At 46.3% G+C, this 23183-nt stretch overlaps 1 protein-coding gene across 1 annotated transcript; it reads right to left on the bottom strand.

Moving 5' to 3' along the window:
- Positions 1–18656: 18656 nt before the first annotated feature.
- On the bottom strand, positions 18657–21848 carry RPL37A (ribosomal protein L37a). The gene is made up of 4 exons (XM_005519687.3): positions 21791–21848; positions 20717–20845; positions 19454–19536; positions 18657–18806 (listed from the first exon to the last, which is right to left on the bottom strand). The coding sequence occupies exons 1-4, from the start codon at positions 21791–21793 to the stop codon at positions 18743–18745; spliced, it is 279 nt and encodes a 92-aa protein (XP_005519744.1). The 5' UTR covers positions 21794–21848; the 3' UTR covers positions 18657–18742.
- Between the last annotated feature and the right edge of the window lie 1335 nt (positions 21849–23183).

Here is a 23183-nt window from a genome sequence, read left to right as displayed (position 1 = left end):
GAAGCCTTATGAGCTGGTTTTCTTGTTTTGTTTTGCGTTTATTTAAGTATTTCACTCTTCTCATTGGAAGAGGCAAGTGGTTGACTGTAGGGAAGGAAGTGATGAAGGCCACCCCACTCACAATGTTTGTTGATCTCACCCGTCTCTCCCAGCCTCTACCACAGCAGAAACTGCACAGGTTAGATTTGCAAAACAAAGTCAGCTCTTCAAGTATGCTAACAACTCAGCAATTTGGTGAGCAGTATTTCCTGCAACAAAACCTCCTCTTGTAGGTATGCTTCCTCCCCTGAAGATATGTCCTTGTGTACTGCAGATTAATCTCTGTCCCATGGGCATGATATTAATTTTTATTATAACAACTATTTTCAGGAAAAATACTGTATAATGAAAATTAACTATGTTACAGATGCTAAAAAATGCATCTTGTATGGCTCAAAGCAACCAGCATGGTCATTTTTTACTCTTCCCATTTTCAGTTCCTTGCCACCCTTAAAAATGACTGAAGAAGTATAACAGAGGTGCAGCAATTTTGCCTTGAGGTCTTTACCTGTTCTTTAATTCAGTTAAATACTCCACTGGAATATTTTTCCAGTACCCATGACTTCAAAGCACTCTTGTTAAGTGCTTTCTTTATAGTGTTTCTCACCACAAAGGTGTCACATTGACTTCACAAAGATTTTGGGGAGCACTTGGCAGCCCTTCCACAGGGTTTAGCAGACCCCCCAGAGCTGGAGGGGCAGTTCTGGCCATCTCACAAGAAAAAGCCATCAGCACAGCAGCATGCCAAAAACTCATGCTTCAGTTCCAAGTGAGAAAATCTCATAACAGAAACCATGCCACAAACACCTGTGCTCTTGCCTTGAACAGGTGAAATGAGTTTCTAATCATCCTCTCCCTGAAAACAGTCCAGGGGCAGCAGTCCTGAGGATTGTGCAGTACAGATGGAGCAGTGGTTGCATTCCCAAAAGTGCTCCCATCCAGGCAGTCCTGCCCCTATGTGCTCACCAGCTGTGCTTGCAATAGGCCACCTTCAGGCTTCCCAGATCAGCCAGGGTCACCCAATCCCCACCGAGGTCTGTCAGCCCAGGTCTCTCTTTGGAGATCTGATGGACTGAGCCATTTGTCCTCCAGGCTGCCCACAGGGACCCACCTGGGGCTGTCTGGAGCACAGGGAACAGATGCTTCCCATGATGGCTCACCTTGTCCTGCAGACACAGATCTCCTTTTGCTGGGGCCTGGTGATTAGAGAACTGCTCCCAGTGCCAGCTTCTCCTCTGTTTCCTGGCTGTATACTGGGACATGCTGGCTTCGTGTTCAGATTTTTCAAATATTTTGCATTGTGGTTTTCCATGCAGTGCTCAAGATATTTTGCAAAAGGCACCTTATAAATTGACTCAATAAATACACATAAAACACCACGTTTAATCCTTCCTTTCACATTCTTCTCTTCATTATTAAAATGTCTCAAACCTACTGACTCCCTCCCCACCCTGTGTTTAGGCCAGTCCAGTCCAACTTAAAATACTTTTGGCTTCTACAGGAAGACTGGAAAATGACTATTTTGTTTCAAGAAAGCTTGTTTTGGACTAAAATCAGGCCTTGTTAATGGTCAAAGCAAAGAATGGCTGTAGGGACTCTCACATCAGGTGCACAAAATAATCACAGCATTGGTGGTGTTTTCATGCCAGGGGACATGCCAGTGCCATACAGCAAGGCCTCCACTCAGCAGCCCTTCCTCATTGGGGCACTCTGAATGGGAAACCATACCTACAAAAGAAAAAAAAATTCTGAAGGATGGAGAGGCTAAAGGACACACAGACATAGGGTGAGCAGTGTGGGTACAGCCTTGGGAACAGTCAAGGCCTGCCACACCTTTGGAAGGGTGTCCTGATTGTAGTGCACGAGTCCTACAATGTGGATTCAGCCACTCCAAAAAGCAGGTCAGATGGGTACTGGTTTGTAATTGACTTTTGAGGAAGATCCATCAAACCTGCTTTTGTTTCCTCATTTCTGTGATGTTTGCACTTCATCCAGCACCAGGGACGTTCAGCCATCCAACTCTGCTTTCATCAGCCTCCAGGTCCCATTTTCTCCTTGCAGCCCAGCTGTGCTTGGCACCAAGAGACCATTTCCAGGTTCTCCATGCATTAAAAAAGGAATGGCCCAAAGAAACAAGGAGAAGTAGTGAAGGTCACATTGTGATGATGGCACTTTATCTGGCACTAACCTGTGCTCTGCACCTCAGAGGTTTCCTGAGAGATGGAGAGGTTAAGTATCAGAAGAGCATTTTGTATATCATGGCTAGCACCTGAGCATTCAGGATTTCCCCTGTCACCAGGGGACACAATCTCATCTGAAAATAGACAAATTAAGCTTTGGTTTCTGCAGCAGAGCCACAGGGCACAGTGGGAGACTCACACCACCCACTGGGGCAGGAGGGCACACTCACCTGACAGGGCACAAGTCCCAGAGGATGACACTCATGCTCTTCAAAAGGCACAAAACTGCAAATAAAGTCTCATCAGACAAGAGGTCAGAACAGCTGAGAGACCATGCTAGCTCAGATTTTGTCCTGGAGCCCTTACCCCGTGGTTTAACTTTCTTAAGAGATTTCTCTAAGGATCACAATGTTCTGGACAAAAGACCTTTGGGACCTGTTGGGTAAATGTGGGCATTTTCTGTATTCATTACCAGCCTCTGGCTGCATTAATACCTTAGCTATTTCATCACAGGCCTCTCATGCCTGTTAATATGTCTTTTGGACTCATTTCAGCCCACAAGCCTTCCAGTTCCACAGTTCTGCTGTACAGCCTTGCCCTTTTTCAGAAGAAGCTGAGCGCTGTGGTCTGGAGGTTAAGGCCCTGGAGACTTGTGCATGGGACAGCTGGCCTCCATGCCTGGCTTGCTGCAGCCTTTTACCCTTTCCATCCCTCTGAGCCCAGTGGAAGAATTGTGGCGGAAGCAGGGGGCCTTGGCCTGTGGTGATGGCTGGAGTGGGAATTACCTGGGCATGAGCGCATCCATCTGCATCCAATGTTCTCACTTCTTCAAGGATAACCACAAAACATCATGGCAGCAGTGAGGCCAGGCACAACACTGGCTCAGCCAGCCACATCCAATACTTGTAGAGCTTTAGTGCAAGACCTGAATGACAGAGAGATCAGGACTCATCTTTTGACACAACTCTATTTAAAGATGGCCACAGGCCCAAATGGAGCTTTGCCTTCAATGTCTGAAAGGGAAAAGTCCTTTTCACAGTATTTTTCTGGACTATTCTTTGCAGAAATTTTTTGGTCCAGGGGTCAGGAAAAGCCCTGTGTGTAGAGCCAGAGACAGCAAACCCATGCACTTAATGAAAACCAAGCCTTGAGGAACGGGCATGACAATGACCTTCAGTGCCTTCTGTGGGAGGAAGATGCACAGAGCAGCCAAGAACCTGATGCCTGTCCAGTCCAGTCCCTGCTCCATGAAACCACCTCATGGTTTCCCTGCCCATCTCCCAGGACAGATGGAGATGATGCATGGAGGTTTTGTTCCTCTTCAAGGCTTTTAACAGTATTTTAATGATCAATCAGCCAAGCTGTTCATGAAGAAAGGTTGTTAAAATATTGCTTTTTGCTGCTAAAAATTGTCATTATCCTTGATCTCTTTTTAATATGTTTCTCAGGTTTAAGATGAAGAAATAAAACCTACAAGGTTTTCAGCAAAGGCCCATAAATTTGATTTAAAAGAAAATAACCTCAGAATTGGATTATTTGGTCAGTTTCCCATGAAAAATCTATGGGCAAAGTCCTCAGAGAGACATGTACCCTGTTGAAATGCTTAGTTTCACAAAAAGGACTGGTTTTCATAATAAGAAAACAATTTATGTAAGAAAATAAGAAGCATGTTTGATGAGAGAGTTCATATGGGTTTGGTTCAATAGAAGCTACTGGATCTGGTATTCTTATATTCTTAGCCTGTCACATTCTTTCTGAAACTGTCAGCAAAGGATCTTGAATCCTATAACCAGGTAACTAAACCAGATTGACATGTCTTTGCTCTTTCCATTATAGGCATGGATTCCTTGTTGTTCTTGAAGGTCTTAATTTGCAGTATTCAACAATTTAATAATTGCCCCATGCCTTCTGCTCATTAATTACATCAATGAAAGGAATGTATTTGATTTGATGTAGATTATATCCATCTACATCAAAAAACAACATGAGTGGCACTTTTTAACATGAACAATGTATTCAGCAATAAGAGAAATGTCACAGTCCTTTCCAAGATGGCAATAAACTGATAGATCTTGAAGTTTTTAAAGCAGAGATAAGGTAAATTAATTCAGATTTTTCCTCCCAGTGCCAAGTCTGAAGCTGGTGTCTTGCCAAATCTACTATAGAAGTGCAAATTGATGAGGAAAAGCAACGAAAGATAAGAACTTGTCACTTGTTTTCCTGTTGCTCCAGACAGTATTTCAAACCACCTACTACAAAACAGCTGCCTCTGTGGCATACACATCCTACCCACAGAGAAATCCTTGAAGCAAGTCTTCCAACATGGTCCACCCAAGCATTCCTTTTTTCCTCAGCTTCCACCAAGGTAACAAGTATGGATCTCTCCTGAGAGTGAGCTGCAGATGATGACTTCAAGGACCTTACCTATGGGTAGCAGCACAAGGAGGGAGGAACTGGAAAGGATATGGAAGTGCCTGGAGGCCAAATGAGACCTCTTTCAAGGCCAGAGGTGCAGATAAACTGACTTACTGCTATGCAAAATGTACAGCACTCTTTCTGTCCTCACTTTTCAAGAAAGGACCAGAGCTAGCATTAGGCAGACAATGTCTTGTTCAAAAAAAATCTATCTGGCCATGCTTTTACCTATCAGCAAGCTCACAAGATACCCCTAATCTTCTTGCATTTATTCCCATAAATGTTGTTATGCAGGTCAAATCACAGCAAATATTTTCACAGTGGTGGCTCTGGAAACTTAATCCATTTTTGCCTAGAGGAGAAGCCATCCAGCTGAGCCAGCAGAAGTTTCAGTGCAGCCAGGAACAGAGAAAGAGGAACCTGTCTTTTACCAGTGCCCTCTGCAGACACATTTGTTGGGCTGAGTTTTGAAGCTGGGGCTGATGTATAATGGGAAAGAAAACGACTGAGGACAAAAGACAGAGGGGGAGGAGAGATTGCTTATGAGATCTACTCTTGCAGTCCTGAAAACTTCTAGCTCTGGGACTGTTCAGAAGAGTGGATGACCAGTGTCCCCTTCATCTTACCTGAGCCACTGCTCAGCCAACTGCAGTGGACCACTTGAGGTGACCAAGACAATCAGTCCATTAAAAAGAAATAGTCATCTACACTTTGGTGAGGGACTCTGATTCAGCACGAGGCTCCTGAACAATGCAGCTTGCTGTCCAGGTATTGCTCTCCCTCTGCCTAACCCATAAGCTCAGAAACCAGCCAGAAGAGACCAGAGCAATCACTCAGTCTGAACTCTTACACAAAACAGACCACAGAGCCCGCCCCAGTAATTCCTGCATGAATACACTGCAGTCCTCTGGAGCCACTGGGAATACAGGGATGGAAACAATAGCTTTGAAAGAACAAATCAAACTTATAAAACAAAACAAAAAAGGGGGGTGGGAGCAATAAAAGTCACGATGAGTCAAGGAGGTAATTATGTGTGATAGCAGGGTTCCTTTGGCTGGGGACCAGCAAGAGACACTGTCTGCATCCAGCCCCTGGGATGAGCATGACAGAGCAGTTTGTGCTGCAGAGAATTAAGTCTCCAGACAGGAGAAAGGCAGCCATCCGAGACTGGGCCAGGCCTAACTCAGACACGCACAAGTCATTAAGCTAATGTCTCTTAGCTAATTGTACACACAGAGACATATCCTGCAAGGAAAACAGCCTGAGAAACAGCCTCACGGAATGGGCATTAAACAAACGCATTAAGCAGGGGAGCAGTAATCCTTCCTCAATGCCAGCAGGGTGTGAGGCATTTCTCATCCACAGGACCACAGCCATTCAGTCATGCTCAGCCCACAGGAATCCCACAGAAGCAAGAAACTGCAAGAAGCTACAAGCCCCCCTTCACTGCTGTGTGTACAAAGGCTCAGGGCAAAGAGGAAGAGATGTGGCTGACGATACGTGTGTGCTGTTAAACACACCTCCCTGGAAGAGACTGAGCCCCAGGTTTAGATTTAGTAATGAAATCATGAAATGTGAGCAGCAGAAGGAGACCAAGACTTCTGCATATTTGCAGCTCTGCCTGTATTTGCTCAGTGATTCAACAGAGCATAACTGGACTTCTTAGAAAAGGGCCATGAGTCATCCACACCATTGGTTCCTTCCCTCTCCAGAAAACCCCCAAACCAAGAGGGTGAACATGGGAGAACAACAGTTTTCCTAATGGAACCAGTTGGCCTCCCAGATTCTCCCATCCTTTCTCATGCCAGTTATCTGTAAGCCTCAATATCCTCCAAGCAGAAGTGGAGGATGCATAGTCTGAAGCCCTCAGATGTCAGTGCTTGAGAGTTAAGAGCTGATGGGTTTTAAAGTCAAAAACAGAAGAGACATCAGGAGGACATTCTGCTTTCCCTCCTTCAAACACTGACAGCTCTTCCCAAGCCACTTCTGACAAATGCTTGCCTAATCTCTAACTCAGAACTTCCAGACGTGACATTACTATCACCTCACTTCATCACTGTGTGGCCATCACTATTGAGGGAAATTGTTCCTATCACAGAGTTTTAGAATTTTATTGCTGGAAAGGACCTCTGGAAGTCTCTGCTCCAACTCCAACTCAAAGCAAGGCTGACCAGATCTACTTGGCCAGAAGATGTCCAACCAACACTTTACCCAGTGCTGAAGTTTCAGTCATCACTTCTTGTTAGGTCTTCAATGAATACAGAGAACTGATGAGGCCTTTTCACCTTACAGCAAAATATTTTGTGTATTTAAAAACAAATATTTTCAAAATGGCTTTCCTTTTTTAGATCCTTTAGCCTTTCCTCATAGGTCATGTTTTTGAGACTGATGATCTTTTATGCCTACTCCCCACAGACAATTGCCAGTCTCCAGCCACACACATCCTGGAGCTGCCAACCTCATGAAGACTACTGTGACTGTAGATGGGAAGAGTCATATGCCTCCACGGCCTCCTCCATGGAGATGAGAAAACAGAAGAAAGGCTGGCAAAGCAGAAACAGCTCATCAGATGCTCTGAACTTCCCTTGGCTCCCTTCTCTTCACATCTCTCACAAACCTCAAGCATGAAGATATATGAAAACTCCACGTGCTCAGTTCAGCTGTTGTACTTCTTGCTGTGCCAACATTTCATGCCCCTATCATATCATCAAAAAAAGGAAGACCTAACTCATGAGACAATACTGTTACCATTATCTAACTGGACCATGCTAAAAAACCCTCCAGCCAGAGGAAAGCCCTTTTGTATCATGAGCAGGAGAAACACAACTGCTGACTCCCAGCACACTGGGAGGAGAGACTCCTGGCAAGATGTGTTCCTCAGGATCCAGAGATACTAGGATCAGGTTTCCCTTGGCTGTAAGCCCACTCTTGGGTATCTCCCCTGCTCTGCAATTTCCTTCGTGGCATCACCTCCATCTTCTTCCCAGTCCTGTCCTGGGAGGTCTGTTTCACCATTCCTCCTTTCCCAAACATGAGAAAAACCCTAATTTAACTTTTCTTTAACCTGCCCTAGTCCTGTGTACTCCCCACACCCTCCCTCTCCCCAAACACATTTTAGAACCAAGAAATTCCTCTCAAACAGGAGGTGCTTGAGGACAACAGAAGTTTGAAAAGAAAGGGCCTTGCCATGTTAACTAGAGGTGCCTGCCAGCCAACATCCCAGCCCCTGAACACACAAGGAATTTTGACCTCACATAGTGAAATTTCCTAGAACTTTAAACCTTTGTTGTTGTTGTTGTTGTCATTGTTGTCCTCTCTCTGGCTCTCTCTTGGTTTTCAATTTTCCACTTGGCAACCACGTTGAAATGATGCAAAAGAGCAGCCGCCGCTTAACTGCAAATTATTAATTAGCTGCCAAGGAGCCTGTGCACGACTGCACGCAGGGCAAGGGGGGGCTCTGTCCTACATTACAAAATCAACCCACTGGCTTGGCATTGCTCTTCTGCCCAGAGATATAATTTAGTGGCAAGCCTCCATTTGTTCCAGAACTGATTCCTAAAAGAGAAGGCACTTGCACGGTCTGCTGAGGGGGAGAGGGGGAGGATAAAACCAAAACAACACCCCACCCTTGGTGACCAAGAACTGATCCTTTAGCTGTTGAAACTCTTTTTGAAGAGCCTCAGTTGCTGTTAGAACAAATACTAATTGTTCTCAGCTAGGGACTGGCTATATATAGCCTGAACAGGCCATTCTGCTGTGAAATATCAGTCTGATAAAATTGGGAAAGGCTTCAGGTGCTCAGGGATACTCAGGTCTCTAAGTTTTCCTAAGACTTATTGCCATCCCAGCAGGAGCAGACTCCCCTCTGCTGAGACAGTGTGTCTGGCCACATGTGCCCTCCTGAACTGCTGCAACACAACTGAGAGTAGGTTTGCACAAGCCGTGGCTGAAGGCACTGAGGTTTTCGATGCTGTACATACACTTTGCCCCAGACACGTCTCTGCTCACAGGACCTCATAGTTTAAATACTCAAGACCAACAAACATCCCAGGGGGGATCTGTTCCAATGGGTAATTGCCTTTATTGTTAAAAATTAACAACAAAACAATAATCGTAGACAGCTGGGCCTTTCGTGACTTTTACAGCAACATTCCCACAACTCCACAAGAGACATTGTTTGGGATTCACAAATAAATTTTCACCCCAAATCAGGATAAATCTTTAGTCAACTGTTTCAAATACCTTCCCAAGAGGGAATGGTCACTTCCCACGTGGCTTACCATGGCATATCTTCCTGGCATGCACATTTCTGGCAGTGGGACTGGGGGGCATCAAGGCTTGTAGGAGCCAAGCTCCAGACAATTCTTGTACCCCCGGAGCTGCTGTATCCCTCATTTTCTTTGTGTTCTAACTCACAGCATTTCCTGGCCTTGTCATTGACAGAGATTTGTGAGCCTTTGGTCACCCCCTCCTTCCAAAAGATCACCTGGGCAGGTGGCCCAAGGCAAAGGGATGCTCAAGGGGAAGCATGAGCATACAAAAAGCTGCAGCCAGTTCACCTTCAAGGAGGTAGGCAAGGATGACCAGGAGATGGACTTAAACTGAGTAAAGAAAAAATGCCAGCTCTTGCAAGCCAAGCTGATACCTAGGAGAAGACTGAAGGGAAGGGTGGAGGGAGGTTGGTCAGCTGCGGTGATGTGCATCCTACAAAGCCAAAAAAAGCATCCTTGGCTTGGCTTGGAATGCTCCGAGTGCCAAACCTGAAGCAGTCTTGAGACTGTTATTTGAAGGCAGACCTCAGCTGCACCCTGCTTGTCTCAAGCTTGGGTGTCTCCTTCTCCTATCACTCATAACAATTTGTATTTCTGTATGCCAGGAAGTGCTAACCAAGACTGAGGGTGTGGGCTTGCAAAAGGCAAGCAAAGCCTCCTGCAGCTCCCCATGATGCTGTGGCTGATGTCTGACACTCCACAGCCTGACACAAAACCACAGCAGGGTGATGCAAAGCATCACATAGACCCTGTCAGGATCAGCAGGAACAGCCAGTGCTCAATTCCTGCCCTGAGAATCAGAAACTTGGTAGTCCAGACCAAGAAACATTCCTGGGGGATCTGCTCCACTGATTAATCAACATCACACTTAAAAATTAATAACAAAATAATAATAGTAGGCAGCTGTATCTTTCCTGCCCTTTGTAGCAACATTCAGAGCACAATGAGGGACATTGTTTTGGGTTCACAAACAGCTTCTGGGACATGTACACATCTTTATCTCTTTTTCCATGGCTTACCTCCTACCTGCTGGACCAGCCCACAATAAATCTAACTGTCTGGCAGAAAAGTACATGGTTTTGCATGGCAAGGTTTTGATAGCAGGGGTAGCTTCTGTGATAAGGTGCTGCGATTCCCCTGCAGGCCATGGGGAAGACCACGGTGAGGCAGTGATGCCCCCGAGGCCAGGGAGGAGGGAGAGAAAATCAGGAGTGAAGCTGTGCCTGGGAAAGAAGTGAGGGGTGGGAGGAAGGAGTTTTAAGAGTTTGGTTTCCATTTTATTTTTACCCCACACTGATTTGATTGGAAATAAATTAAATTAATTACCCCAAGTCAAGTCAAGAAGCTTTGGTGGGCACCTGGCAGCCAGCCAGAGTTGGTCCACCACAGACACACGCAGCAAGCTTGGTCCTAGCTTGGATGAAGCTTAGCATTCCTTCACATTCTGGGATATGGAAAGAGTTGTTCAAACCAGGTTCATAGCAACCTTTTAGACGTCGCACTCAGAGTTATGTAAAATATTTTGCCTGCTTTGGTAGTTGGCAAACTTTGTTTTATAAGACAAATGGAATTTATTAATGCAAAATATTTATCAAGTCTTTTTACTTTTTTCCCCAAGGGAGTAGAGAGGTTGACCAGGAGTCTTTCATCTTTGTTGGCTTCTGAATGTTAAAAATGCAGCTGATTTAGAGAAAAACCACAAGTCAGAGTGTGTCTCATTTCTATGCAACCCCTTTTTCTGCAACTGATGGCAAGTTTTCCCTTTGACAAAGGTACCATATTCCAGCTGTGATGGCAGGGAATGCTCCTGAAATGTATTCTCAAAGGCTTGGGTGATCTCCATGCTCCCTATAACCAGAAGTAACAGGCAGGATCCTCTGTGCTCAGCTTGCCCTAGTGGGTAAAACAAGGAGATATTCCATGTTTTAAGCGTCTCACAGCATGGAGAAGGATCCATGTAAGGTGAGAACACACCAAAGAAAGAAGGGAAACAGTGGGAAAAGGCAGGACAGTACATTGACCAAACAAAGTAGCCTGATTACCATAATCAATCACCCTTTGAGAGCAAAAAAGTAACACATCCAGCAGCTCTACCACGATTTCTTAAGCCCCCGATTCTCCAAGTAAGCAATGTGAAATGATTTATCAGTGATTAAGGTATATATTGTAAAACCATCACTGTCTTCATGTGCTAAGCTCTGGTGCTTAGTGAATCTTCCATATCTGTTTGATTGTTTACCATATTCTATCTTTTCCTTAGACTGATTTGTTCTTTGTTTTGACAGGTACCAGCATAGTCTTTACCTGAAGTCCCCAAGGAGCACCACAGCATACACAACATTTCTGTCAGAAGTGTACCTACATTGGAACAAGCATCCCTCGCTTGCTACAGGAACTTGCATTTCTTTGTTTCATATTCCTCATGCAAAAAGAAAAATACATCATCAGCTGACTAAGGTTAAAAATTAATTGTTTAATGCCTAGATTATTAATTTGTTCCTCTTCTTTCCTTGCATGACTTGGGTCTAGTTTTCATTTAAGGATTTTTTTAAATTTTCCCTTTACAGATTTGCCTTTTAATATCACATCTAATCCATCACAATAATGACAGTTTCAAATACAACTGCTTGAATGGAAACAGACATGACTGATAGAGCCCAAGATCCTACCTTCAAGCAATCAACTTGGCCCCACAGTTGGGATATTAGAGACAATCCTACATTGCATCAGAACTTCTTCCCAGTAGTAGGTGGCAACTTGGAAGAAGTATATTCAGTGAAAAAGGCAAGTGCCCTCTTGGTCCATCAAGTATATTTACTTGGAGGAATCGGGTTTTCTCTCTACACTTTCAGAGAGCTGAAGCTGTTCCAGAAGTGCCTGAAGGGGAGAGCAAAGCTGTGACTTGCAGGACATTTGTCTCAGGGTGAGGAAGGACTGCAGTATAAAACATTCCTCTTACAATAGGAGGTTTAATCAAAGAAATGGAAAAGGGTCACAGAGCAAATTCCTGAAACCAAACTCATGAGTTATAAATAAATATTCCTCGGTGTGAACAGAGGTCCCTTCAAAAACACCCACTGCTCGTTCCAGGCTGCAGTGATGCACTCAGGCTCTCTAGCCCCACAACCCAATTCCTCTGCAGCACCTTCCCTGCACCCCACACTGAGCTCTTTCCATGAAGAGGAGGTAGGTCTGAGCACAGGGAGGGGAACCCAATATCCCAACCTGAACACAAAGGCTCGCTCCCAAGGTGTGTCCATCAGATGACTGAAGGCCAAGAGAGCAAGTCATAAGCAAAGCTCCCCAAATGCTTATGCAAAATTGTCTCCAGTGAAGCTCAAGGGAGGTGTGTAACCTCATATTGACAAATGCCAAAGTCCTAGGATAAGGTTTCCTTTAGGGAGACATCGAGGTTTTCAGGGGTGCTGCACTTCTCACTGCTTTCTTTGCTTTGTAAGTTCCAGACGCCAGAGCAGCGCTGCTCTTTGCCTGGGCCAGAGGGAGAGAAGCAGCCCAGCCCCAAGCTCTAATCTATGGGTCCTGCGGGCTGCAGGCACCACCTCCAGAGCTGCTTCTGCACCCGGATAAGCGCTGGGGAGGAAACAAAAGGGGAGCATGACAGCCTCATTCACTTGCTAATAGGCTTCTGGAAGAAAGACATCAAATCTACAATTACCATGCAAGGACACAGTCCAGCTTGCTAAGAACAGAGGAAAAGCAAGAATGGCAAAGGAGGAAAGGAAAGGGATTAGGTTTTCCACAAGCACCCCAAAATCCACGCTCCCTACTCCACAGGAGCCCCGGGAGGTTGAGCAGGGCCGTGACACCAAACTGTTGAACATGAAAAAAGCACTTTTTTTTGGCTCTGGTTAGAAAAATCTTTTCTTGCAGAGCTGCCATAGTTCATGTGCTTAGAGCAACAGTGTACAAAAAGCGTTGGGTTTTTTTGGGAAGGAAGGTGGAAAAAAAAAAAAAGCACAAACCCTGCACTGGGAAAGCCACACCGATGAGCTTGTTAACATTTGAAGAGCCTGCTTGGCATGATTCCTTACACAGATTCCTGCCAAGAATTTGCAAGAGGAAAGTATATTTAGCAATCCAAGGCATGCCAAAGCCTTGACAAGAGAAAAAAAAAAAAACATTTTGAATATGTGGAATAGCAATTAGACATTTTCTAAGCAGCCATTTTCAAAATGCATCCAGGCATCTAATAAGGGCACCTGAGGCATATCCACAACTCTGCCACACTCCATGCCTCATAAGACATCCGCTGAGATCAAATACTCAGAGGAAGGATGTGTTACTGATGGCAACTGCCCACTTCCAGAGCACTGGGGCCAGTTTCAAGCAGGCAGCTCAAGCCATTGGAAATACACAATCTCATGCCACTGCAAATAATTTTGTAGCATCCTTTAAGGAAGCATTTCTCCAAGGAAAGCTGTGAGCCCCACTGCATAGCTTGGTAGCAGAGAGATGTTACCCACCTGCTTCATCCACAGGAGCTGAGCCAGCTCTGCAATGCAATTTTTCCCCAAGTGGAGCTGCTGAAAATACAGGTGGGATGAGCAGCAGGTGGAAGCTAAGATAGTACATAAAATCAGATGGTGACTTGCAGCCCATTGAAGTGGTGCTTACATCATTACCCAAATCTGGCTGCTTCTCTTGTTGTCCAGAGTTCTGCGCTGCATGCAAAGCCACCAATAAATTTCATTGCTAAATCCCCTTTCTTTCTAGGGAAAGACCTAGAAGACAGTCCCAAGACAGGCTTAGTCTGCACCAGGAAAGTGACTCACCTGCATCAGCCACTCTTGTTTCTGAAGTACCATTGAAATCTCCTTGGGATGCAGCATGGAGGAAGAGGCAGGAAGGAGCTTAGGAAGTCCATGAGCAACCCCTGGTTGTGCTCAAGGAGGAAAGCAGCTGACCATACATAAGAGCAAAACATTTGATGGTCATGAAATTAGAAGTCACACCAGAATACGCCCCTTAAAACATTGTGCTCACTGCTTATAACTGCCAGGCTGTATTACAGCCAAATTCCTAAGACACCAAGCCAAAAGAGAGCACCTGCACACAGGTTGAGTTCACACCACCTTTAAGTCAGGACATGCAGAAGGGGTGACCAACACCTGTGGTGGAGGTTTCTCATTCCTGTAAGCCCAAAACCCCCAGTCTTTAATACGTAGCATAACACCAGTGGTGCCCCCAAGGCTTAGCATCATGATCCCCTACAGAGCAGACTGGCTGTCGGTGACCAAGAGGGGGCAGGAAGCACAGACAGAGTAAAGCCAAAGCAGTTATTTTGCTTTGGAAGGAAAGAAATACTTAACAGAAATAAGAACGGGGAAAGCAGCCCCAAGATTGTTCAGTTTTTTATTTCCAAGTTCCTTTGGGCTCCTGAAATGCCACCCTGATTACAACTACCATGCCCTTAGATTATATCCTTGATCCTGCAAGAGAAATCCCATGGGACTGACAGATTGCTCTGAGAAAGAGGTCCCTTTGTCACCTGCTCTTCAAAAGCAACCAAGATAAAATAACCTGCACAGCCACATCTACAGAATATTCAGTCAGATTTAAAGTCTCAGTTTCCATCAAACTCTTTTCCAATTCCCAGAGCTCTTGTAATCCAGATGGGTCAGACATTGCCATAAGCTCACGCCCTCCAGGACAGGTATCAGTTCTCTGCTTCTGCAGCATCTAAGACAACTCTATCCAAGTTCCTGACTAAGGCTTAACAGCAAATATACTGAAAGCAGTAAGCAACATTGTTTAGAATTTCTGTTTTCACCCTAGATTCCCAAAGGAAACAACAAATTTGGAGCATCACCTGGCCGAATGACATAGTTGTCAATACAAATTTCTCCTAGTATGTACACAGCATTTGGACTGAGCACTGACACAAACTCAGCCTTGCTAGATGTGACAAATGACTGCAAAATCCTTATGTCCAACCTGCCCATTCCTATTTTAACCTCCTGATGTCTTTTGTGCCAGGCTCTTCAATCGAAAACCGCCACGGTGTGTTTTGGGGGGCAGCAGGAAGGGCTGGGCTGACAGCCGTCGCCGGCGCCCGGGTGCGCAGAGCCGCTGCCGGCTGGGAGGACGCGGAGCAGAGCGCAGCAGAGCGGCAGTGGCGCCCGCTGGCCGCTCGCAGCATTGCCAGAGCATCCTTCCTTCTCCTCCTCCTCCTCCCTGCCCTCCCTTCGGGAAACCGGTAGGACTGGCAGCTTCGAGGATTCACCGACACAAAACGCCCCTGGCCGGGGTGCCACGGCAAAAGAAGCCCAGGGCATCTGCGGGCACAGCCCAACCCACAGGGATGCGGGTAGGACCACACAATCTTGGTCAGAAAGATCGTCTCACATCCTTATCTTCTCCTTGTATTTCTACCCTGCCCAGCGTCCAGCCTCTGCAAATATAAATCCAAAGGGTAATTAACAACCTCCTCAGCAGGAATAGAAGTAATCTGAGACAGATATATCCTGGGATATATCAGCACAGTAAAACATATCCTCTGCACCTGTTAATGAATGGCTGCTTCAGAGCAGTTGAGAAGGCTTCATCAGAAACCTGTACTTCAGTTACGACCTCTGCATTAATGAAGAAAGCACAGAGGTGTGCAGAGTCGTGTCTCACCCCATGGAAATGTGACCCAAGCACACCAAATCAAGAATAAAAAAAGCAATATGCAGAACCACACTGTGCCACCCATGAGAGGATGCAGGGGCTGATCTCTCTGGTGATCAGTAACAGGACCCAAAGGAATGTTATTAAGTTGTGTCAGGGGAGGTTTAAGCTGGATGTTAGGAAAAGATTCTTCACCCAGATAGTGAATGGGCACTGCAACTGGCTTCCCAGGGAAGTGCTTACATCCCCAAACTGGTTGGGATATGAGGATATGCAGGTTGGTATGAATGACACCAGATACCTGAACACATGAACTGACTTTAGTAAGGAAACTTTGAAGCACTGAATTAAATGGAAAAAAATAAAAGTTTGGAAAACAAGTACAGGGTCATTGCAGCCAAACTTGCGAGACACAGATTTTTTTGCAATTTGGGAAAAGGTTCCTACTTAGGTCCAGCTTTAAATTAATCTTTTGAAGATGTCAAGCTCATTAATGAATTAGTATTGCTGTGGCTTATCACTACCCAAATCCATGTAAAGCTTAATTTGGAGCAAGAACAAGCAACCCCTCTGCTACTTCCTTACAATTTTTCCTCCAGCAGGAAAATTTGTTTATAAATTTTGTTAATAACCGAAGTTATTAACAAGACTTTTGTTTTCTGACCTGTATTGCTAGAGATGGGAGATGCAGTCACCAAAAAACCCCCAGACTAAACCAAATTGAAACTCAAAGTCAGATCATAAAAGATGTTCCAGCATCTTGACAGTGTAAATGGACCATTTAGAGATAATTATGAACTCAAACAGCAGCTTTTTCACCAGGACTGAATGTCCGAGGGATTGGCTCAACATGAAAATTTATTGTTGCAACTCAGGCAACTCAAACATCCAGACACGAGAGCGTGCTACCAGGCCAGGAGGGAATGAGCCACAGGGAGCAAAGTGTTCAGGTGGACTAACCCTGAGACCTGCACACAACAAACACATCACAGGCTGGAGTACACAGTTGTCTGTGGGTGGTGCTGAGGCATTAGCAGCACCAGCCAGCAGCAGAGCATGAGGTACTTTTACCATTCCAGTCAGGATGCTCATTTTGTCTCCATCTTGCAGCACACGGCCGAGTCCCTTGAGGAAATGGGAAAAGGCAGAGATGTTTTACGTGTTCTCTCTTCCCTCCCTTTACATCTGCCCATTCCTCCACTCATGGAGCCCTACACTATTCCTCGAGGCACAGATGTGAAGGACATACCAAGATGAGCCAAGCTTCTTCAAGTTATTTAAGTTTTCCTCAGATTCACCTCAGCACATTCAAGCAACAAAGTGTGCAATTAACTAGAAAGGAAAGTGGTTTTTAATGGCTTCACCAGTAACAAGAGCCACTCAAACTACTGATAGCACTACTAGTGTCTCCATAGTTACACCTATAAATACAGAACAGTGCACTGTTTGCATGGCAAGGTTTTGGCAGTGGGAGGGCTACAGGGGCAGCCTCCGTGAGAAGCTGCCAGAAGCTTCCCCTGTGTCTGACAGACTCAGTGTCCGCCCACTCCAGCACAGACCCACCACTCGCCAAGGGTGAGCCCATTGGCAGTGATGGTAGAGTGTCTGGGGTAACAGATTTAAGGAGAAAAAAAACCACACAAAAGCAACTGCAGCCAGAGAGGGGAGTGAGAGTATGTGAGAACAAGTCTGCAGGTACCCGGGTCAGTGCAGCAGAAACAGAAGATGCTCCAGGTGCCTGCCTTGAGACTGAAATTTTAAGGGTCAATGACTCAAACAATCGGCCTTTTCAAAAGCAGCTGGTGAAGCGCTGGACTTTAAACCTACTTTTGTTTAGCAACAAACTGTTTTTGGGCTAGATGAGGGAGAAGGCCATTAGAAAGCAGATCCTGAGAGGTGGGATAATACTTTTATCATGCAAATGATAAACTCTTACACAACTGGCTGAGATGTAAAACTCCTCCTCTCTTTCCCAACTTCCCTGGAAGGTATTGGGACATTCACATGCACGCGTAGGCCTGACAGCATTCATCCGTGGCTCAGCTCCGCTGGTGAGGCAGCTGTCAATGTCTTAGAAGGGATCATAAACCATCAAAGACCCCCGAAGCACTGCCGAACCCATTTTGGGCCTGGACTGCACATCCAGATCTACAATGTTACATCAGAGAGTGGAAACCCCACCCCCTTCAGGGGTGGAACCTGGGCATTCCCACCACACCCAAAAGTACTAGGGCAAACTTTTGTGTTTCAGGGGCTCCCCCACCTCCCACAGATCAAGACTGTGACCAATCACCTCGACTAAGGATCATTCAAATCACACACCATCAAGTCTCCGTCACTGGATCCATGGGTGGCGGTATTTTTCCTATTTTTTCCCTTTCTTATACTTTTTTCTCATTATTTGCTTATGTATTTTTATACTTTTGTTATTTCTATAGCTAGCCAAAACAAAACCACATACCTCTGTTCCAATGCAACCAAAATATTCTAAAATAAACCTGCCATCCCAGTCCTACAGCCCATGGAGAGCTCCATGCTGAAGCAGGGCTATGTCCAGAGGCTGTGACACTGTAGGAAGCCTACAGTGGAACAGGCCGGTGGCAGGACCTGTGCCCTGTGGTGAGAGGAGCTCAGGAGCCCGTGCTGGAGCAGGTTTGCTAGCAGGACTTGTGACGCCATGGGTGACCCATGCTGGAGCACAGGAAGTGAGAGGAGCCCTCCCCATGAGGAAGATGGAGCAGCAGAGTCAGCATGTGCTGGACGCAGCCTCCATTCCTCATCCCCCTGGGCAGCTGCTGGGAACGGCAAGGAAATCAAGAGTAAAGTTGAGTCTGGGAAGAAGGGAGGGGTGATTAGAATTAACATTTGGTTTTATTTCTCATTATCCTACTTTGATACACTGGTAATAAATTAAACAGGTTTCCCCAAGTTGGGTCTGTTTTGCCCACGGCAATAGCTGGTGAGTGATCTCTCTCTGCCCTTATCTCAACCCACAGACCTTTCTATTTTCTCTCCCTTGTCCAGCAGAGGAAGGCAGTGATGGGGCAGCTTTGCTGGGCACCTGGCACTCACCACACATAAGAGACAGGACTTTTTGCAGAAAAGACAAACATGATTCCACTCCATCATAACCCTTTTATTGATAAAAGGACAGATCCTGATGGTGGAGAAAAAAAGATGTTTCACAAGGAGAACAGGAAGTAGCTCCTACTGGTCTTTCAGTTCCTTCAGTCTTCTGATGGCAGATTTGACTGTCACCGCAGAGGTGGTACTGGAGGAAGAAGCAGAGTCATTTGCATGTGGCAGAACAACTGTGCTGGTGTTTATTTTTGAGAAAGCACTCATCATTTCAAATTATCATCTGACTGCGCTGCCAAACAGGGTCTAATTCCACTTTTGTTTTCCTGACAACAAAGCGTAGGTCTTGGTCCACCAAAGCACATGGAACTTCACAGGCTACATCCTAACCCCAAGTTCCCAGTCATGCACCCACCATGTGCACCAATGTGTGGGCTCAAATCCCTCACGACTGCTACGCGTGGGGCAGGAGTGTCTTCTACAGAATTGTGGGGGAAGGAGAGCAAAGAAAGGCAGTAAGCAACAGCACCCTCACAATAAAGGTTATTGTAATTCAATTTCTTTGCTTTTACAATGGAAGGAAAACATGAAAATAACTTTTCTTGGAATAAATCTGGCTTTGTCTACTGAAAAGAATAGAAATCAAATTGAGTTTGATCCACAGCAATTAAATTTTAACAGAATAGGCAACTCCCCCCATTCACTATCTCAGGACAGATCTACTTAATGGTTAGTAGATAAAAAATTATTAAAAAAAAAAAATAGGTCAAAAGTCAAAAGCTGTATTATGCCTCAGCTATGTGAAAATAAATGCTGATTGGAGCTTCTTCATTTCCTTACTTGTAAGTCCAGGCACCACCAGCAACTGTCTTCATGCAGGATCCACAGTGCCAGATACCCACAGCCTTCCTCTTCATTTTTGTCTGGAACAGAAGAAAAAAGAAAGAAAAAAAAAAAAGTCACTCTCCATCATCTGAAAAAGCCAAACAAGAAACTTCAGGCAAGGATTTCAGCATCACACCACAGAACTCCTATAAGCCAAGTTAAGAGAGGAAAGGAACAGACAATCCTTTTACTCAAATTCTCTAGACACTTCTTAAACATTTTACCATCCAGATATGAACTGACACATTTCTGAAGGCATCATCAAAAATTCAGCTTATTTTGAAGGAGAAAAATAGTAAGGAGTTACCCTGGTCCTAACAACTGATATCCTCACCTCGTTTGGTGCTCATATAACACCACTGTTCCCAGGACTCCCTGGGCAAGCCCAGCTTGCTCAACCCAGACCCACTTCAAACAGCATCTAAAGAGTGAGTAGTGGTACAGAACTCCCTCCCCCATACAGGTATCCATCACCTTGCAGAGGTGACAGGAGGTCTGCCCATACCTATGCCTGATTTAGGCAGCTCTGCAGACAAGACTATGAACATTCTCACTTCCTACCTAAAAGGCAGTAAGTTAAGGACAAACAAAAACCCAACAACAAATCAAAGCAAGAAAAAACTCCATGATGAAAATATAATCTGTGCAAAGCATAAGCTGCTGGACCTTTCAAACTGTCAAAAACTAGATTTAAAAGCAAATTCTAATTATATTAAGATTACTTTCTATAAGAAATTCCTCCCTATCCAGAGTTAGACAGCACACAGAAATAAGCAAATACCATCAGAATTTTAAAGTGGGAAGAGCAACCTATGTTCCCCCACCAGGTATGCCGTAAAATGTTACTGGAAGGAAAATAAAAAGCCCAAGTCAAGCCTTAATTATCAAGATAACAACTGAGATGCTTTAATTCTGTCAGGTTTACTTTATTAATTATGTAAAACATATAAAATGGCAACACTGCTCACTCTTTTGTATCATGAAATGTAATAATGATTGTCTTCGTTTAACTACTACTAAACATTCACGTGAAATGTCTACTTTTTCAAGGATTCCTGACAGTAGCCCAAAGCTCACTATACACTAGTCCCTGTCTTGGAACTAGGTGCATTTCTCTCCAGTAAAAAAAACTACTGAAGCATCAGATCACCTTTCTAGCATCAATAACAATGTGAATTTTAAAGACTTTTGCGGAGGAAGGGGAAGGAGCTCTCTCACCTTGCCACAGAAGGAGCAGGTATACTTGGCATGCTGGCTGATTTCAATCTTCTTCACCATTTTCCTGAGGGATGCACCATAACGGGTCCCATATTTACCCACGATCCCGACCTTCTTAGTGCGCTTGGCCTGTTGGGAGGCAAACCAGGATGAGTTTCAGCTCTACAGAGACAGCCTTCTCCACGCTGCTCCCCTCTCCTGACATGGCAGCTGAGTGCCGAGCACCCTAGAGCCGGGCTGCAGCCTCCCTCCGCCGCTGGGAAAACCAAGGATTCACAGCGTCATGGCATGGGTCAGGCTGGAAGGGACCACGGCGGTCCCCTGGCACAACCTCCCTGCTCAAGCAGGATCGGCCCAGAGCACATGGCACAGGAGTGCATCCACACGGTTCCTGAGCATCTCCACAGAGGGACACTCCACACCCTCTCTGCGCAGCCTATTCCAGTGCTCGGGCACTGCACACAAGTTCTTCCCCGTGTTGAGGTGGGACTGCCTGTGCATCAGTTTCTGCCCGTCTATCCTACTGCTTGGCACCGCCGAGAGAAGCCTGGCTCCTGCGTCTTGACAATCCCCTAATTCACACACTATTTTAACTGTTTAATTATTATATATTTATATAATGAGATCCCCTCTCAATCGCCTCTTCTGAGGCTGAACAGGTCCAACTCCCTCAGCCTGTGCTCATGAGAGCTGTTCCAGTCCTCCAACCCTCCTCGCTGCCCTCCTCTGGAGCATTATCGATGAAATGCCACCGGGCTGGCGCTGCTGCAGCTCCCCAGCTCCTGCCGGGGCACTTCGGGCAGCGGTGCGGCCGCCAAGACGGCGCAGAGCTCCGTCCGTCCCGGGGCCAGCCGGCTGTGGCATGGAGCGCTGCAGCCCCTCTGCCCCGCGGCTGCCATTCCCCTCCCGCCGGCCGCCTCCCCCCGGCCGCCCGGACGGAGCGAGCCGCTGTCGCAGCGCAGCGCGGAGCCGGCTGGAGGACGCGGCGCACCCCCGGCGCGCCCGGCGGGCTCAGCGCGGCGGCCCCGGCGCGGATGGCGGCGGATGGCGGCGGACGGGCCCGGCCTCACTCACCATCTTCCGCCGGCCCCGACGCGGAGAGGGAGCGGCGGTGCGCAGGCGCGGGCGGGGCGGCGCGGCCGGAAGTGACGCGGGAGCCCGACGGGCCGCGGGCGGTCGGGCTCGGCCGCGCTGAGCGGCGCAGCGGGACACGGCACGGCCCCGAGCACAGGCTGAGCAAAGCGGCGTCACTGCTGCTCGGGGAGGGGAGGAGGCTCCCTCGCTGGAGACACTGCCGAACCGTCTGGATGCAGCCCCGTGGCCTGTGCTCCGCCATGGCCCTGCCTGAGCAGGGAGGTTGGACCGGATGAGCACCGCGGTCCCTTCCAGCCTGAGCCATCCTGTGGAACTCAGTGTGGGAGCCGGGCCGTACATGAGCGCCCGCACCGCGGGAGCACTGATTCCCGGGTTTCCACCGAGGGAGGTCACAGCAGAAAAGGAGAGGGAACAGTTCCATTCACTCACCTCGTTTTAAAAGAGAATAAGCAGCAGGTAGATGTCAAAACAGGGACAGAAAATAAGATCAGAACTACAGAAAAAGTATAATAAATATATACATACATATATACATATATATAGAGATCAATGTGGATGAATTCTTACCATAAAACATACCAGCTATAAACCATGAGGTTGGGGTTACCCGGTCCTGAAAGCACCAGCTCTGAAAGCCCTCGTGTGCCACTGCAGAGGTGATTACCAGCACCAAAACGCAGAGGGAAAAATGCACCAGTGCCATCGAGCTGCAGTGCTTGTAAGGGGATTAGCAACCCACCAACCTCCATTAAGAAATGTAATCCAGTTAGCCTGAGAATTTTTTATGTGCAGAGCCAGCTACTGTTCATCCCCCTCCTGCCAGGAGAGGGCTGGAGCTTCCCAGTCCACCTAGAGAAACCATCCCCAGGTTGTTGTTGCAGGTAATTCTCCTCCGTGCCCACTCTGGCTGCCTCAACCAATGACAGCACTCTTCACTTGCAGTCTGTTTAGTTAAGAGGGAATCGAGGAATCAAGTGTACACAGCCACTGTGTTACTTTCCCTGTCTGGGGTCTGTACTTCAAGAGATGCTTATGGACAGGTGTCACATCCCCTCTTGGCTCATGCTCGGAGGGTTTGAACACTGACATTTTTAATTTCCTTTGTCATGCCAGGCTCCTCATTCCCTGATCATCTCTGCAAACTCTTCTGGGAGCTGGTGGGCCAGAGCAATGTTTGAGATGAGGGCTCAGCAAGGCTTTAAGCAATGGTATTTATATCTCCCTCAGTTGCATCAAAATTTCATTTGACATATCCTAGGAATATATCTGCCCTTTTCAGATCCTCGTCACAATGATGACTCACAGGATACAGCTTTGATACCAAAGTATGAGAAAACAGAAAAGAAAAAGTAAATTCCTTTGGCTGCTTAGT

The sequence above is a fragment of the Pseudopodoces humilis genome, chromosome 8 (assembly GCF_049639895.1).
Source record: "Pseudopodoces humilis isolate 2021_Gansu_Grassland_sample_001 chromosome 8, ASM4963989v1, whole genome shotgun sequence".
Lineage (NCBI taxonomy): Eukaryota > Metazoa > Chordata > Aves > Passeriformes > Paridae > Pseudopodoces > Pseudopodoces humilis.
The sequence above is the reverse complement of the archived record's forward strand: the minus strand, read 5'-3'. Positions and strand labels throughout refer to the sequence as shown.